The 17,761-nt window shown below is 44.5% G+C and overlaps 1 protein-coding gene across 1 annotated transcript in view; it reads left to right on the top strand.

Annotated features, from left to right (window-relative positions):
- Positions 1-17,761, top strand: part of LUZP2 (leucine zipper protein 2) — a 1,083,806-nt gene that overhangs the window by 456,259 nt on the left and 609,786 nt on the right. Inside the window, exon 4 of the mRNA XM_069221952.1 lies at positions 15,467-15,548. Coding sequence (XP_069078053.1) covers positions 15,467-15,548 — 82 coding nt within the window. The remainder of the gene's footprint in view (positions 1-15,466; positions 15,549-17,761) is intronic.

Raw genomic sequence — 17,761 nt, 5'->3', positions numbered from 1 at the left:
TACCTCATTTCCACTTGTCCTTCCTCACCGGTCAGGCAGCTGCCATTTCAGAGGGGCACATGGCATGGCACCTAACTGCGTCACAGCAGACATTGGCCCATCAAATGACTCTCGACTTCACATACTGCTTCTGTGACCTAACTTCAGCAACAGTTGTGCATTCTATGTGGAAATATGACCTTCTGCTCACCATTCTCCTCCATAGACTACAACCGCTGAGGCAGATGATGAGATGGCGCCATCCTCCGGTGTACAGACCCCTGGTGGACCTGTTGACAATGGAAGACATTATCATCACATACAGACTTGATCATGCCACAATTCAAGAGCTGTATGCCTAATTGGAGCCAGACCTGATGTCAGCTATCCGCCAGCCCACAAGTATTCCCCCTCTTTTGCAGGTTCTGTCAGTGCTGCATTTCCTGACAAGTAGATCATTTCAAACTACAGTGGCCATGGCATCAGGAATGTCTCAGACAATGTTCTCCAACGTGTTGTCCAGAGTGTTGTCTGCCCTGCTGAAACACATATAGAGCTACATCTTATTCCACCAGGTGGAGGATTTGGCCACAGTGAAAGCTGACTTATATTCCTTGGGACATATCCCCAACATCATTGGTGCCATTGATGGTACACATGTGGCATTTGTTCCCCCCTGGAGAAATGAACAGGTTTACAGGAATAGGAAAAGCTATCACTAGATGAATGTGCAGATGGTGTGTTTGGTGGACCAGTACATCTCCCATGTGAATGCCAAATATCCTGGCTCTGTGCATGACGCCTATATCTTGAGGAATAGCAGCATCCCTTATGTGATGGGCCAACTCCAGAGGCACCGGGTGTGGCTAATAGGTGAGTTCAAGGTCACCACCCACTATAAGTAGGTTTCTGGGTATGGGGTTGTCCCAAAGGGTTAGTGTGTGTCTAACAGTTGTCCCTCGATATTTTCAGGTGCCTCTGGTTACCCCAACCTGTCATGCCTACTGACCCCAGTGAGGAATCCCAGGACAAGGGAAGAGGAACGTTACAATGAGGCACATGGGCATACAAGGAGGATTATTGAGAGAACTTTCAGCCTACTGAAGGCCAGGTTCCGGTGCCTCCATCTGACAGGTGGATCCCTGTACTACTCACCCAAGGAGGTGTGCCAGATCATCGTGGCATGCTGTATGTTGCACAACCTGGCCTTGAGATGTCAGGTGCCTTTTCTGCAGGAGGATGAGCCTGGAGATGGTCTTGTGGCAGCAGTGGAGCCTGTGATCAGTGAGAAAGAGGAGGCAGAAGATGTGGACAACAGAACAAACATTATACAGCAGTACTTCCAGTTACACACAGGTATGAGACTGTAACTCAAATTTACTTTTCAGTAATCTTTTGGACATTGTACATGGCAGCCTCTTACCCTCTGTCTATGGACACTGATTGTACCCTTTGGATTCTCTAATATCAGATCTGTGTGTCCCATTCTGGCTCCTGCTATATATACTGCTGCTCACCAAAGGTCATCCTGTAGTACATTTCACTGTACATATACATTGCAATGCTTTGATAATGTTGTACTAATACATTTATCAATTCTTGACACTGACTCCAATATGGTATTTGTTTCAAGGGTGTTTATTTTTGTGCCAATGAGTATGGGGGTATGTGCAAGGTGCTGGGGTGATGATGGAGGAATGTCCAGTTAGAGTCCAGTCCATTGGTATCACAGGTGCATTGTCCAAGGGAACATAGGAAGTGGAGCAATGTCAGTTCAAGGTGGTCCAGGTGACATGGTGGGACAGAAGGGTGACAATCAGGAGGGTCTTATTTCCTTATTTCCTGGCGGGGGTCTTGGCAATGTTCTCTGTCTTCTGCCTGGATTGCAGGGACCATTTGTGAGGGGGGGTTCTCCTTCTGCAGGGGGTGGAGTGCTGGTGGCCTGTTGGTCCTGTGGCGGAGCCTCCTGTCCACTAGTGCCGGCGGAGGTGGAAGGCTGTTCCTCGGTTTGCCTAGTGTCAGACGCCTGTTGTTGTGCCACTGCCTCCCTCATGGTCTTGCCCATGTCAGCCAGCACCCCTGCAATGGTGACCAGGATGGTGTATTTTTGTTAGGTCCTCCCTGATCCCCAGGTACTGTCCCTCCTGCAGCAGCTGGATCTCCTGTAACTTGGCCAGTACCTGGCCCATGGTCTCCTAGGAATGGTGGTACGCTCCCATGATGTTTGAGAGTGCCTCGTGGAGGGTCGGTTCCCTGGGCCTGTCCTCCCCCTGTCGCACAGCAGTCCTCCCAGCTTCCCTGTTGTCCTGTGCCTTTGTCCTCTGAACCGTGTGCCCACTGCCACTGACCCCAGGTCCCTGATTGTCCTGTGTTTGTGGGGTTGCCTGGGGTCCCTGTAGTGGTGGACACACTGTTGATTGACGTGTCCTGGGGACAGTGGCATGGGCCCGCTGGGTGGGTGCTGTGGTGGTGTTTCCTGAGAGGTGAGGCTCAGTGGTGGTTTGGGACTGTGGCAGGGTAACTGACTGTCCGGAGGTCCCAGATGGGCCAGGTTGGTCATCGTGATCCAGGCATGTAGAGCTGCTGTCATCACTGGGGCCTCTTCTGGGGGGGCTGGATGTGACTGGCCCCTCCTCTCCGGTGACGTTGGGTAGGGGTCCTGTTGGGAGAAAAATGCATTGTCAATGTATCTGCGTGTGCAATCTTGTGCATGGCTGCGTTTCCCTCTATGTCTGTCATTTCCCTGTCGTCTTGGACTTGTGTGAGTGGTGATTTTGTGGGCTGGGTGAGTCTCTCTATTGGGCATGCTGTGGTGATGGGTGTCCATGCAGGTCTGTGATAGGTGTCCATTCATTGTTGTTGCATGCAGGGCACGGTATTGGGATGGGTGGGTTGTGCTATTGGGGTATATGTGAGTTGGTGGAGTGATGGGGTTGTGGGTGGGAGTTTGTGATGGCATGAGGTAGGGGGGGATAAAGTATTACAGATTTGACTTACCAGAGTCCAGTCGTCCTGCTACTCCTGCAAGGCCCTCAGGATGCATGATCGCCAAGACTTGCTCCTCCCATGTTGTTAGTTGTGGGGGAGGAGGTGGGGCTCCACCACCAGTCCTCTGTACTGCAATCTGGTGTCTTGAGACCACAGAACGCACCTTCCCCCGTAGGTCGTTCCACCTCTTCCTGATGTCATCCCTTGTTCTTGGATGCTGTCCCACAGCGTTGACCCTGTCCACAATTCTCCGCCATAGCTCCATCTTCCTTGCAATGGCCGTCTGCTGCACCTGTGATCCGAATAGCTGTGGCTCTACCCAGATGATTTCCTCCACCTTGACCCTTAGCTCCTCCTCTGAGAACCTGGGGTGTCTTTGGGGTGCCATGGATGTGGTGTGAGTGATATGTGTGAGGATGTGTGGGGTGATGTGTTGTGGTGTTTGCTGTGAGTTGCAGGAATGGTGTATGGGTGCTGGTGTTCTGTGGCTCAGATTGAGTGGGTGCTCCTGGCTTGTGTCTCTCTCTATTCGCAATGTTTTTTTTTGGGTCTTAAAGGGTTGTGGGTAATGTGGGTGTGTGTTTTATAGTGTTGTGGGTGTGTGGGTGTGGTGTGTGTATGTGTGTCAGGTGTGTGTAGTTTGAATTGTCCAATGTGGTGGTGTTTTGTAAATGTGTATGTATTTTGAGCGCAGCAGTGTGTACCGCCAATGGTTTACCGTGGTTGAAAGACCGCTGCGTTGATTCGTGGGTCGTGATACTGTGGGTGCATTCCTGTTGGCGTAACGGTGTTGGTTTTTCTATCGGCAGTTTATCACTGACCTTTGATATGGCGGACTTGTGTGGGTGTCTGTATAGTGGCGGATTTCTATGTGTGGTTCATAATACCGGTGGCGGATTACCGCCGCGGTCACGATATGTTGGTGGTCGTCAGCACAGCTGTAAGCGGCTTTTACCGCCATGGTTGTTATGAGGGCCGAAGTCTTTTGGCCCTGAGACTTCAGTAAAACAGGAGGCAAGCTCAATCCACGCCCTTGGAGAGCACTTCTCGGCACAGTCAGAAGGAGAAAGGCAGCAGGGCAACAGCAAGGCAGCAGTCCTTCACAGCAAAGCAGTCCAGGTTAGTCCTCTGGGCAGCCAGGCAGTTCCTCTTGACAGGTTGCAAGATCTGGTCCATAGGTGTCTGATTTGGTGGGGTCAGAGACCCAGTTTATATACCAAAAAATGCCTTTGAAGTGAGGGAGACTTCAAAGAGTGGATTTGAAGTGCACAATGTCCCCTTTCAGTACAATTCTGTCTGCCAGGGTCCCAGTAGGAGGTTTGGCAGTCCACTAACCTATGAATTGTAATTGTCAGGCCCTCCACCATTCCAGCCCAGGAAGACCCATTCAGTATGCAGATGAGTGCAGGTGTGACTGAGTATCCTGTTTTTATGGTTGGCTGGGTGAAATGCATAAGGGGGTGTCAACCAGCCCAGCCCAGACGTTCATTGGAGACAGGCTGTAAGGCACAGATAGATGTTAAGTGCAGAGAAATGCTCACTTTTTAAAAGTGGCATTTTTAAAATAGTGATATAAAATCCAACCTCAACAATAAGCAGGATTTTCTTTTACAATTCTGGCCATACTAAACATGACCTTTCTACCCCCTTTGGATCAGAATCTACCAATCAAACAGTTTATGAGAGTAGTCCTAATGCTAGCCCGCGAAAGGAGCAAGCCTCACAGTAGTTGAAAGCGAATTTAGGAGTTTTCCACTACCAGGACATACAAAACATATAGGTATATGTCCGGCCTTTTACCTACATGGCACCCTCCACTATGGGTTACCTAGGGCCTACCTTAGGGGTGACTTATATGTAGAAAAAGGGGAGTTTAAGGCTTATCAAGTACTTTTAAATGTCAAGTCGAAGAGGCAGGGAAACTGCACATACAGGCCTTGCAATGCCAGGCCTTAGACATGGTTATGGGGCTACTTATGTGGGTGGCACAATCAGTGCTGCAGGCCCACTAGTAGCATTTAATTTACAGACCCTGGGCACATGTAGTGCACTTTACTAGGGACTTACAAGTAAATTAAGTATGCCAATTAGCTATGAGCCAATGTTACCATGTTTGAAGGGAGAGAGCATATGCACTTTAGCACTGGTTAGCAGTGGTAAAGTGTGCAGAGTCCTAAAACCAGCAAAAACAGTGTCAGAAAAGTTGAGGGAGGCAGGCAAAAAGCTGGGGAATGACCACCATAAAGCTGTCAGATCTAACAGTGGTTTTATTCGTGTTCTTGTTGATGCACGATCTTCTTTCCAGTTGTTTACAGTGTTGTTTAGCAGTTTGTAGGTCTTCAATGTACTAGCTAGCCTGCTTCGTGATCCTTCTGTGGGTGTTGTTGCCAACACAGATTAACACTGTCTGCTCAGTTGAAGATCCAATTGTTGAAGTTTCTGACGTTCTGGTCTAGGTTGTTGGAGGACATTAGGTGGGGCATTGAGCCAGGTATCCTTTGATACTTTTGCTTCAGTTTGCGGTAGAGGGCTTTGGGCAGACTGGGGGTGAAGGTGAGTGAGCTGGTGATGTTGAAATGGATGATGGAGCGGTCAGTTCAGGTGAGCTCCTTGGTGAGGAAGCACCTGTTTATACAAATGGAAGTAAGGATGGGGTCTAGCATGTGGTGTGCATGGGTTTGTGGATGAGTTGGGTGACTCCAATTTTGCTGATGCTGTCAAGGAGTTTGGTAGTGTTGATGTTATTGTGGTCGAAGAGATGGAAATTGAGGTTGCTGAGGAACATGTAGATGTTGAAGTCTATGGCATGTGGGGGCAATGAAGTTGGTCAGGAAGTTGCAAAAGGCTGGACGTGATCCAGGAGGACAGTAGGCGAGGGCGCCCCTGATGGTGGTTTTGCTGTCTGTTTCGAATCAGAAGTTGAGTTGCTCCATGGTTGAGGTGATGTTGTCATTTGTGGTGGTGCATTGGATGGATTCCTTGTGTATGATAGCGATCTCTCCACCAGGCTTGTTGATCAGTCATGGTGGGTCATCTCATTGCTCTGGCGATGTTGGGTGCTGAAGTGCGGTTGAGCCAGGTCTCAGTGAAGAAGAGGACATCAGGTCTGAGAATGGAGATGAGGTCCCAAATATCAGTGGTATGCTTGCATGTCCTGATGACCTCTAAGACCTGGGTTAGTCACCCATGTTTTAGCTTAGTTTTATAGTTCATTTTTTATTCACATTTTATTAATTTTAGTAAGGCTGCCTTTTAGCGATGGCTTTTACACATGTTATCAGTTTGCTTTTATATTAAGAAAGCAAGGAACAAGCTGCTCGTTAGCTAGCCTTTACACAACATTTAATTAGTACATTCTGTCTAAGGCTCTGGAACATGATACACAATATGCTAGTTTGTGTTGCCCATTCAGGAGCTAGCTTCTACTACCTAGACAAATCATTGCACGTGGACTACATTTCCAATGTGATTTGGCTTATTATTTAAATGTTGCACTGACCTAAGGAGGGAAGAGGGATTTACAACCATGACGATCCTGAGCTGCACGCTGTTTGACATGCAGTTCAGCTAGTACTGATCTGCCAGCATCTGGAGAGGATTGCCATCTACACCACAGGCTGATTCCTGACATTCTTTCTAAGTATGGGACTGGGGCTAATCCTTTAGAATGGGCCAAGCAGAGGGTTACCACCACTATGCTCTCAGACTAGAAATAGGGTTAGGTAGAAACCTACAGCAAGTCTAGAACTACATAGATTATGGCTGGATTGTTCATCTTTACCATGTTTGCAGTGCTGATTCCTTTGCTTTGCTTCATATGCCTAATTATCACGGTTCACTCTTTTTTATGCTACATTGTGATTGCTTCAATAATTGCATTAAAACATAACTAGCATCTTTTTTTCTCGCCTTGGTATGCATAAGTGATAGTACGAAAGCGGCATAATCTGGATCCATGACTTCCCTGGGAAGTCGGAGTGTCATGTTCAGGTCACCATAATCACCTTTTACTCCAATGGGTTTGCAGGTTTCAGTGAGGCACTCAGAGCTATCCAGGAGTTAGGCCGGCAGTTACTAACTGTGTGGATAGACTCAGTCACACATATTCTGTCATCCTAAACACATAGGGACCTGCTGACCTTCAGGAGACGCCTCAAGACCTGGTTGTTCGAGCAGTAGCATCTCCCCCTCCTCTCCTCCCCAGTGCCTTGAGACATTCGCTGGCGAGTAGCGCGCTCTACAAATGATTGATTGATTGATTGATTGACAGTCCTATTACCAAAGTATGAACTGAATAACATACATAGTGAGCATGTTCTGAGAAGGGTGCACACAAGTTGATGTTTTTATTCAGGTGATGTTTGTGGTGTATTTAGGTTGGGGCTAGTCGGTGGGCTGGTGTGTGTGTTGCGGCAGTTGAAGTGGCAGAAAGTGTAGATGAAATGTCATAGAGTGTGGATTGGTGCGGTGTCAGTGTTTGTTGTGAAGTCTAGGGTTGAGGATGCCGAGCTCGGCGATGGTGTATCATTGGGGTGGAGGGGACAGGACTCATGACTCTGGTTGCAGTCAGGTGTAGATGGGCACATGTGGGCTTTCCTTTGATGTGCCTTCATCGTGCTGAGGGTGTGGTTGCACTGCGGCCTGCATTAGATAGGTCCTGGTATGAGCGGGGCTTCTATTGGATGGATCAGTAGTGAGTGGGAAAACCAAGAACCCGATTAAGAACTCCTGGGTAGTGGCAGTGTCAATTAATGCTGCTGGAACAAGCAGGAAATGAAGGACACAGGCAAGTGGCAGGCTAGGTTTCCAGGTACCTACTGACAAGGATTGTGATTATTATGTGAGGTGGGTTCCCTTCCCCTAAGCTAATACTTACATTTCTTACAAAAATGTTTTGCATGGATGTTTTTGACAGTGCGCATTTAAAGAAATTCCAATTTTGGGAACATTCCTGTTACAGAAGGGGTAGTGTTATTCTTTTGAAAAGTGAAGCTGTCTTCCTTCTAGCCACTTACGGCAACCAACAGAGCAAAGGCCCATTTGTGGCATTATAATTATAATGAGCAAACTCTAACCGGCTATAACAGTTCTGATGCTATACACATTTATAAAGAGTTCTTAGAGACCTCAGCTAAAGAATTAAAGACACACTTGAGAATCATAGGTCCATTTAATTTCTACCAGAGCTAGATGTCTTTTGCTTCTAACTGTGAAGGGTCACATATTTCAAATGCAAAGCACAGGGGGAAGTAGATTCACACAGTAGTTAAACTTTAGCCTCAGCAAAGGCAACTTTTATTACAGGTGACTTTGATAGTTTTTAATTTCATTTTGCAGCAATATAGATTGTCCTTGGCAACGCGGTTTGAAAGTCATATCGAAATGTACTGCAGTTACGTACCTTTCAGTTAATTATACAACCGTCTTAGTTGTGTCTGACAGTAGCAGCTTAGAATATCGAAGATGCCAGGAGAATGTGTAACAGCATGTTCCATTTCACATCTATTTTTCTTGCACATTGTGATTTTATGTCACACATAGAAAGTTGAATTCTCAAATTAATAACAATCTTGGCCAAAACTATCACAATATGTTACCCATACAATAAAAATAATAACGTTCAACATTACCACCGTCTGGTGAATGAATACTTTCTTCTGTTAGAATAAACAGTACTCAAATAAATTAATAATCATTTGTTGTGCAAATAAAATGTGAAACTGACATCATCTGGATGTGAGGGCTCCTCCCATTGACTAACATTTTAAAAGTAGAAACAAGTACTACACAGCGTCGCCCCCCACCAGCAGCAGAAGCTCCAAAACCTTCAACAAACAAAACGATAATAAACCATGTTTATTATCATTTTGTTTGTTAAATGGGCAGGGCCACAGGGGTGATAAGCAGTGAGGGGAGTACACTGTGCACTTTCCTCAGTGTGCATGTATGTTTAGCCAACTGTCTCGGGCCGGCCAAACACACATGCACAGTAGGGTCTCTCCAGCCCCGCAACACAGTTGCCGGGCTGGAGAGAGCTTGCACAGGCTCCCAGTCTGCCTCGGAGCACTCTGGCTGGGTGCTTCCAGCCAATCCTGCTCTGAGCAGCATCATGATTGGCTGCACGGCAGGCTGGGAGACTTTGCCTGCCTGCGGCAATGGGAGAAAAAGGAGCTGCAGATCAGGTACGTTTTTATATTTTTTATAAACTTTTACCCACATCCATCCCCCATGTGCATGCACTGCACCCGCCCCACCGCAACTCTTGCGAGTGAAGTGAGCCACAACTGCCACTACATTGGCTCTTTAAAGAGTCTGGGTGGACCATATTTATTAAAGTTCTGCCTGGTCACGACACCAAAAGACGTACCATGGTGGAAAATTAAGCAAACACTATTGCCAAACAAGTTTCACCCACAAAAGGTTTTCTGCATTGCAACTTGATGACCATAAAGCCTTTCATTGCATATCAGTAATGCTAGAGAATCTACTCAAAATGCGGGTGTGAAAAGCACAATTACCTAGACAAACTGACACAGATATATGCCTACTAAAGTCATGTAAAGTACCTACAAGTAGCATTTCGTCAAAGCTAAATGAAATCAAATGTAAATAGAATGCACATTGAATAACTTTCTACATATAGTAAAATATATATATTTTGATCAACTATTATGCATTCCACTTTGAACACTTCCACTGAGATATCTAACGTACACTCTAGCATAGAATGAAAGAGTCAGTCAAACTGCCAGGTGACATCAACTAATATGCCTGAGCATGATCAAGAAACAACTGGGGGTCAGATGTACTATTTATTTTTGTAATTGCAATCACTCTAGATTTTCCAATGTGAATATTCCATTTTACGAGTTAGGGAAGTTTTATAAACTTCTAAATCAGGATTTTAAATGGATACTGATTGTGTAGTTGAAGAAGCATGTTGTGGGCAGCTCTTCAAAATACTGATTGGGTATGTCATGTAAAAATGTTTTCAGGACAGGGTTTAGTCACAAAATGTTGAAAAATGTCTAATTCCCAAGTTATAGCATTAAACTCTTCATAAAAATAAAGGTACACTACTATTATATGGTAAGGTCCTACTATAGGAATGATTTAGGGCATCCAATTGCACTGAGTTCAGTAAAGTTCATAAAGAAGGGCTTTGAGAAGGAATGCTCCAATTCAAGTTTTATTGTTGGAAGGTAAGTGACTCCAAATTGTAATTCAAATAGATAGATCACAAAGTAAAGCAGAGGCTCAGCCAACACGTGTTTCGCCCCACATGGCGCATACGCCAGGGCTTTCTCAAGGCTATTTAGTGTCGGTAAATCAAGTTAATATTCGTTCGCATCCATCACCATTTTAAAATAAATAAAACTTGAATTGGAGCATTTTTTCTCAAAGCCCTTCTTTATGAACTTTACTGAACTCAGGGCAATTGGATGCCCTAAATCATTCCTTTAGTGGGACCTTACCATATACTAGTAGTGTACCTTTCAAATGGAGGATTAGGGTCCATGTCCTCAGGGTCAAGCTCCCACGCCTGTTGAATGAACTGGCATTTTAAACAGCAAGTCTCCTGTTTCGACCCCTTTTTTGGTATAGCATCTGGCAACCATAAAAATATAGGGTCTGCTTGTGTCGTGGGTTCCTTATAGCGCCTTACTTAGGCACACATTTTAGTGTAGGCCTGTGGCCTGTGACCTCCTACCCAGTTAAGTGTTTTTATTTCGATTATTAATTTTAGTTCATTTCAGAATAACTTTCTTTTAGCGGCCATGTTTTATTTTGTAACCAGCTGGGATTCTGCAAAAGTGCTGCTGTTAGTTCCCTTACAAAACATTTTACTCTGTACCTCTGCTCTAGGCTGTACCTGATAGTGTATCTAGTATTGCCACCATAGGATTGTGTAACCAGCCTTCGACACTTATACGAAATATCACTTCAGGCTTGTTCCTTAGAATACACCATGTTTTGGTATATAATAATACCACACAGGCCTAAAGAAAGTTACAGAGGTCTTCCAGGCAGGAGCCATCCCATGCTGTGTTCCACTTCATCGCAGCTTTGGTGACCTCAGCCAAGTCTTTGCAGCCAATCGAGGAGACAACGAGTAGACCCCTGTTTTCAGGTATGGTGGCGGTAGTTCATTCCAGGGACTAGGAAGGCAGGAAAAGGGCTATAACTGTTATGCTCGCACATAAATGCAAAGAACTGTAGGTAGGAATCTATAGACACATGTAAATTGCAGAATGCTGGGACTTTCCGTTTGCTTCTCACTGTTGGTTACAATTAGGACTGTGTTATGAGTCACCCTCCTAATAATCACAGCTCAGTGTTATCTTTTATCATAGAATGCAGTCCTTTCAATACATACATTGAAAACTGTCCTGCATCTCTTTGTTTACCTTTGCTGTGTGAGACCTGTGCAAATGATAGAATGGAGTGAGATCTGCCAACCATGACTTCCCTGAGGAGTCAGAGTTCCATGTGTTCTAGACTGCCACTTCCTAGGTTTGGGTTAGGTGCTGCTAGCTGGCCGAAATGGATAGGCTGACACTCTCCAAAGAGTGAGGGAACAACTCAGTCACCCACACATGGTGGTGCTACCGCCCAAGAACCAGCAGTTCTACCCCCATGGTAAGAGTCCTATGACACATGGGGTCGCTTCCCCTTCCTTAAAGAAAAATACAAGTGTATTAAAGATTAGGTTGCAGCCCAAGAGACCACTGCCAACTTTAAAACAGTTATTTTAAAGTAAACTTTCTTTTAAGGAAAACAGGCTGCATAAAAAATACCTTCGCTCGATTTAAAGAAGATCACAGCCATGTTCTTCTACTGACTCATCCCTGTCATGGCCACCAAAAAGAGTGACTGGAAATTTGCAATCTGCCTCATGAATATTCATGTGGTAGGTCAGAATACGACCCACTTCTATTCTGAATTGTATTAACCGACCTGTTAGTACATACATCAGTTTGTTGATTTCCATAATGGCAGCAAGAATTCTGGACTCAAACTGTTACTAGTTATGGAGAAAACATTTAGTACATCAAGCCCTACATCCCTTTTAGTATTACACAAGCTTAGTGTTAGACCTGTTAGCCTTAGGTTGATGTTCCCCCACATTTTTTTATTACTTCTCCATTTTCACTGATCTCATTTTGGTTGGCCTTATGACTCCATGCACTTTAACACTGCTAACCAGTGCTAGGGTGTGTGTGCTCATTCCCTAAAAATGGCACCATTGGCTTATACCCAATTGGCACATTTAATTTACTTTTAAGACCCTGGTACTATCTGTAGCCAGGCCCTGTAAATTAAATGCTACTAGTGGGTCTGCATCACTGATTGTGCCACTCACTTAAGTCAACATTGAAACATATTTCAGGCCTATCTTTGCAGCCTGTGTGTGCAGTTAAAACTGCCATTTTGACCTGGAAAATAAACCTTTTGCCAGGCCTAAACCTTCCTATTTCATATGTATAAGTCATCACCAGGGTAGGCCCTACACTGCCCATTGGGCAGGGTGCAGTGTATTTAAAATGTTGGACACGTACTTTTAAGTAGCGAAAAACTCTGAAACATGTTTTTCACTACTGCAAGGCTGGCATCTCCAAAAGGATAACATTGCCTTACCTTATTATATTTATTAAGAGCTGACTTTTCAATGAGGAGCTAGTGGCCATGTCAAGTTTAGTATCAAAAGAATTATAATTTAAAGCCCACTTAAATGATGATTTCAGATTTTAAGCCGCAATTCTGAAAATGCCACTTTTAGAAAGTTGGGATTATCCTGTCCTAACTGTTTGGTGCCTGCAGCCTCTATTTAGGGTCAAATGACTAGGTGTACCAGGCAGTTGATCTTTGTGTATGCATCGCAGATAGAGCAACAGAGTTGGAGTAGGTGTTGATAGGATCGGATTGTTCTGACTTGATGGGGAAGAGCTGTCAACTACCACACTTGCACACTTACAAAGGGTTTGATTCTAGTCTTGAGTGACTCCAGACAAGCTGGGACTGGCAGGCAGGAAATGCCAAGCACTTCTGGGGGTAGAAACCTTCTACTACTTCAAAGTGGGCACCAGGTATAAATAATAAACCCTCAAACCCAACCCTTCAGTACACATCTGAACTTGTGGAAGACTCAGAAGGAATGATGTGCTACTCTGCAATAAAGACTGTTACTCTGTTGCCCAGATGCTTTCCTGCCCTGCTGCCAAAGTGAAAGGACTGGGCCTGCACCTTGAACCCAGGACCACTAGAGTGACTCCATAGGCTAGTTGATCAGAGCCCCAAAGAAGGAAAAAGGCTCCAATCAACTTGTAACTGGCACCTCGACTCTGACTGTTGTGAGTCTTGACACCCCCCAGGTGGTGCCACCCCAGTCCTGTATTCTTAGAAATGGGCCTGAAGGTGCTCTGTCAGCCCAACTGTGGTCCTGTGGGCAGAACTGACACAGTGCAACACATCGCCTTGCAGCTCCACTTCAGAACCACTGGACCTCACATCACAGCCCTGATCTTCTTTAGAACCCCCGCTGAGCAACACATCCTCGAAGCAGGTCTTCATGTCACAATCCTCTTGTTGACGGCATCCTTGACGATGATGTAGGAATTAGCATCACAGCCCTGCAGTTCCCTCAGAATAGCCATTGTGCAACACATCATTGATACTGGACTTTGCATCGCAAGGCCCTTGTGAACAGCATCATCAACAATGCAAGACTGTACATCTCAACCATGCACCTTTCTCGAAATCGTCACTGTGCAACAGATCCTCAGTACTGGCCAATTCAACACTCTGCAACAAGGATTTAAGGAACTCTGTTTTTGTTCAGTGGGCCTAATTTGGTCCCTTTAACTGACCCGCGCAACCAGCTAACCATAGTTGGCATTTTTGTGCATCTAGCCCTATTTTTACTCAAAACTTCGAAAATACATATCTCAAATTTTACTAATGGGATTTGTGTTGTTTTGGTTGCAAATAAATTATTTTAAATGTACTCTTTTTCTCTAAACAGGTGTGGGATTTTTCTTGTGTTTCTTTGTGCCAGGCTATAAGAGGGTTAAGCATCGGTCAATTTGGGGCTTGCTTGTGTTTCACTCTGACAGGCATTGTTAGTGCTGCTTGAGTAGGGTTTCATCCCTCTCAACCAGAAACCCAATTTTCTACTTTCAGCATCATTTGTATATATTTCCGCAATAATGTCATCATACACAATGCTTTATGTATTCTAGCGTGGTTTATAATGTTGGTCTATTTTTCACGCGTTGTATGGCTACCTGATTTCTTATTGTCAACTCCTTTGATGAGGGAGTACCAATGATTCTTCCGCTACATTTTAAATCATTCCTTTATGAGTGGTGTTTGAAACCCTGATTCGTAGTACTCTGTAGCCACTACGGCAAGAAATCCTATTTCGCCGAGATAAAGACAATATCAGGAATTTGATTCCATGAGCGAAAATAATTGACAAGTTAGAAATGATTCATACTGAATGACTTCTCTAGGGGTATTTGGACAATAACCTGCAGATCCCAGTTACATTCTGAACACATTTATTATTGTTACTTTAAGTCCACTGACCAGTTTTTTTAGTTAACCTATACGCATTTCATTGTTTTTCATTGTTTTTTCGGCTATCCCGAAACCCCCATCCCTCAAATAAAAGCCAGTATAAACAATTTAACTAATTTATAGCGTTTATTTATTTTTTGCAAGCTGTTTCCAGTGCGATTGAAAATAGCAGTTCTTCGAAGTTCTCTACTTTCAGTTGTGTTATTAACTCTACTACGCAAACAGTCCCTACCCTGTTATTCTCCGCCTCGTATGCACAGCCTAATTAACAGCCTAAGTTACAAGTCTAATTAGAGCTAATGGCGCAGGCATATTAATGTTCGCACACTTTTTTCTGCGCATCGGATTGGTGGGCATGAAAATTCTTTGTTGCTGCAGTGAAAGCTGCCTCACTAAATAAAGACACACGATTATCCCTTTCATAGGACAAAAGCATTGTCAATTGACATGACCTTTCTAAAGGGTATCTAAATAAAAGGGTTGTTCGAAAAAATGGAATTCTGTTGTACTTCAAATAAAAAAGGTGTGAGGTAAAAAACACGACGTTGATGGCCTCAGTTACATAATTGTTGTAAAATGTTGCAAAGTCAAAGGCAGCAGTCCCCCAGTTTTCAGACTGAACCTTCTGCCTCTAATGTTTGCACAGTTCCGTTGTTTCAACATCAGAACACTTCTGCCGAGGCCGGAGTATTAAGCGCAAGAAAGGCATTGCACTTCCAGAAAAGAAATCAGTGCTTCCTTGTAAATGCCCAACAGGCTCAGTGAATTATTACACGTGATATGTATGAATTGGAATATGTAGAGTTGGTTGACAAGTAATGACTGCACAGTTATTTTTAACTATAATCAGCATAAAAATATAAAAAGCAGCATGATATATGTTTTTAAAATAGTTTCTTTTGTGTGTTCAATTTCGCAGGGAAGAAATGCATGTTCTGCAGGAATCGTTCAAAAAACAACTTACCGAAGCAACTGAAAAGGCAGAAAAACAGCAGGCAACTGTAAGTCACTTCCTGTTTCCCTTAATTTCTTCACGAAGTTTCTTTCTCCGTACCTGCTTTCGATGCTTAGGTCTTTATCATGCCGAATATTTGATTGGCCTTAAAAGTGAAGTCAATCACAAATGGGGTCCCAGCATTATAAGTTTGTCACATCATGAGAAAACCAACACGTCAGATCCTAATGGGCCTCATTTATAAAGATTGCGTGCTGCCTTAATGACATTTTTTTAGCACTAAGGTGGCGCAAAATAGTCCACCACCCCACACCATATTTACAAAGTGGCACAATGTCAATATTGCTCCAGTTTGTAAAGCCTGCGCCACATTACACATTAGCCAGGTATAATATATGTACTCTAGGCGTTCCCCAGTTAAAGGCACCGTAGAAATGGCGCAGTGAAATCAACAGGATTTCTTGCGCCATGCTGCACCAGCACAGCTTCATTTTTTTAATGCCTGCTCACGGGGTGCATTAAAAGCGACGATGTGCTGTTGTCTATGGGGTCCCCTTAACAATGCTGGACCAGTGTCAAAAGTTTGACGCTAGTTCATCAATGTTAAGGTTTAGCGCCACAGCAGCATCAGATTTCCTGACACTGCTGTGGACACTTTGGCCCATATTTATACTTTATTAGCACCGCATTTGCGCCGCTTTTTGATGCAAAATCAGCGCAAACTTACAAAATACAATTGTATTTTGTAAGTTTGCACCGCTTTTGCGTCAAAAAATGACGCAAATGCGGCACAAAAAAAGTATAAATATGGGCCTTTGTGCCATGGAGCACTGTGTTATAAATACAGTGTTCCCGTGGCGTTGTTAGGGGAGTGCAATCACAATGCACTTGTTTCTTGTATATGAGCCCCTAAGTGTGTGTTAAAAATTCTGACAGCATTTTTGTTGGGCGTAAACAGCTTGTATTTTGATGTATGAAGCAAACAACCACCAAGGCCCTCTCACCTCCCTTTTCAGAAGAGGGGGCATGGGTAGCATCAGTTATTGATGTGGACTAAAACTGGGTAAAAGGTGACATTTTTATGGTCCCTTCAGGCACGTGTTGTGGTGGAGCAACGAAGGCATCAAAATATGCCTATCCAGAAAGCAGCACTGTAAGTCACAGCACCGTGGCTGCCCCCAGACCTCCTTGTACCACAAGCTACGTTTAGAATCAAAGCCTAGGCGTATTTGTTTCCCTCTGTAGCAGTGGCGTAGCGTGGGTTGTCAGCACCTGGGGCAAGGCAAGTAATTTGCGCCCCCTAACCCGGGGCAAGGCAAGTAATTTGCGCCCCCTAACCCGTGGATTTAGTCTCTTCCAAGATGTTGCGCCCGGTGCGGCCGGCCCCCCCTGCACCCCCCACGTTACGCCAATGCTCTGTAGTCACACCTGCCAGCCCATGGTTTTATTTTTCCTGAATGGTACTCCTCAAGTTGCTGTTGAAATGAACCCCAGGCTTTGGGAGCGCTCAGGCAGTGAACCGCCGTGAATGATTGAGATCTGGGCCCTCATGCAGTCGATACAATGTCTGTTAATCAGGTTAACAGACAATTTTCTGCCATGCTCCAATACAAATAGCTCTCAAATAGATGAGAGGTGGTTTTTGTAATTAACTCTAGCAGCATTATCCTCTGCAAGAAAACATGCAGTAATGACCGGTAGAAACATTTTCTCAAAAACGTATTCCACAAATTACGGAGTCATTTAAATAATGCGGACGTCATATGGTAAATACCATGTCACTAAAGGCTATTCCACTGCCCTTGTTGCTCAGGTCGTAATCAAAGGCTTCTGCTAGTAGATAGGCAGCCTTAGTAAGGCCGGGTACATTTTGTGTGTCTCGGAAATTCTTTGCTGTGCATGTTAACTTTCATCCTCCAGGGCAATTGTTTTCTGAGTCATTTTGTAATGAACGTGAAGAAATGTGAACAGAAGCCACTGAGAACTAATACACAAGTCGAGGGCCTATACATTGTGAAAATTATTTTGTGGTCACCCCTGATATTCCTGGAACGTAGATTTGATCACATTAGGTATTTGCCCTCTCTTTCTCTCCCAATCAGTCCCACAATGCTCCTGCTGTACACTTTAATGATACTGTGAACTGGGTTCTATCCAATTACTATATGTAAGTTTCCAGTAAACCCTTTGGAAGGTGAACATCATTTTGGCTGCAGTGTGTTCTTCCACTTCCGACAATTATGGCAAAAATATATGGCT

Source organism: Pleurodeles waltl, chromosome 3_1 (assembly GCF_031143425.1).
Source record: "Pleurodeles waltl isolate 20211129_DDA chromosome 3_1, aPleWal1.hap1.20221129, whole genome shotgun sequence".
NCBI classification, from domain to species: Eukaryota; Metazoa; Chordata; class Amphibia; order Caudata; family Salamandridae; genus Pleurodeles; species Pleurodeles waltl.
This window is presented reverse-complemented; position numbering and strand designations above follow the sequence as displayed.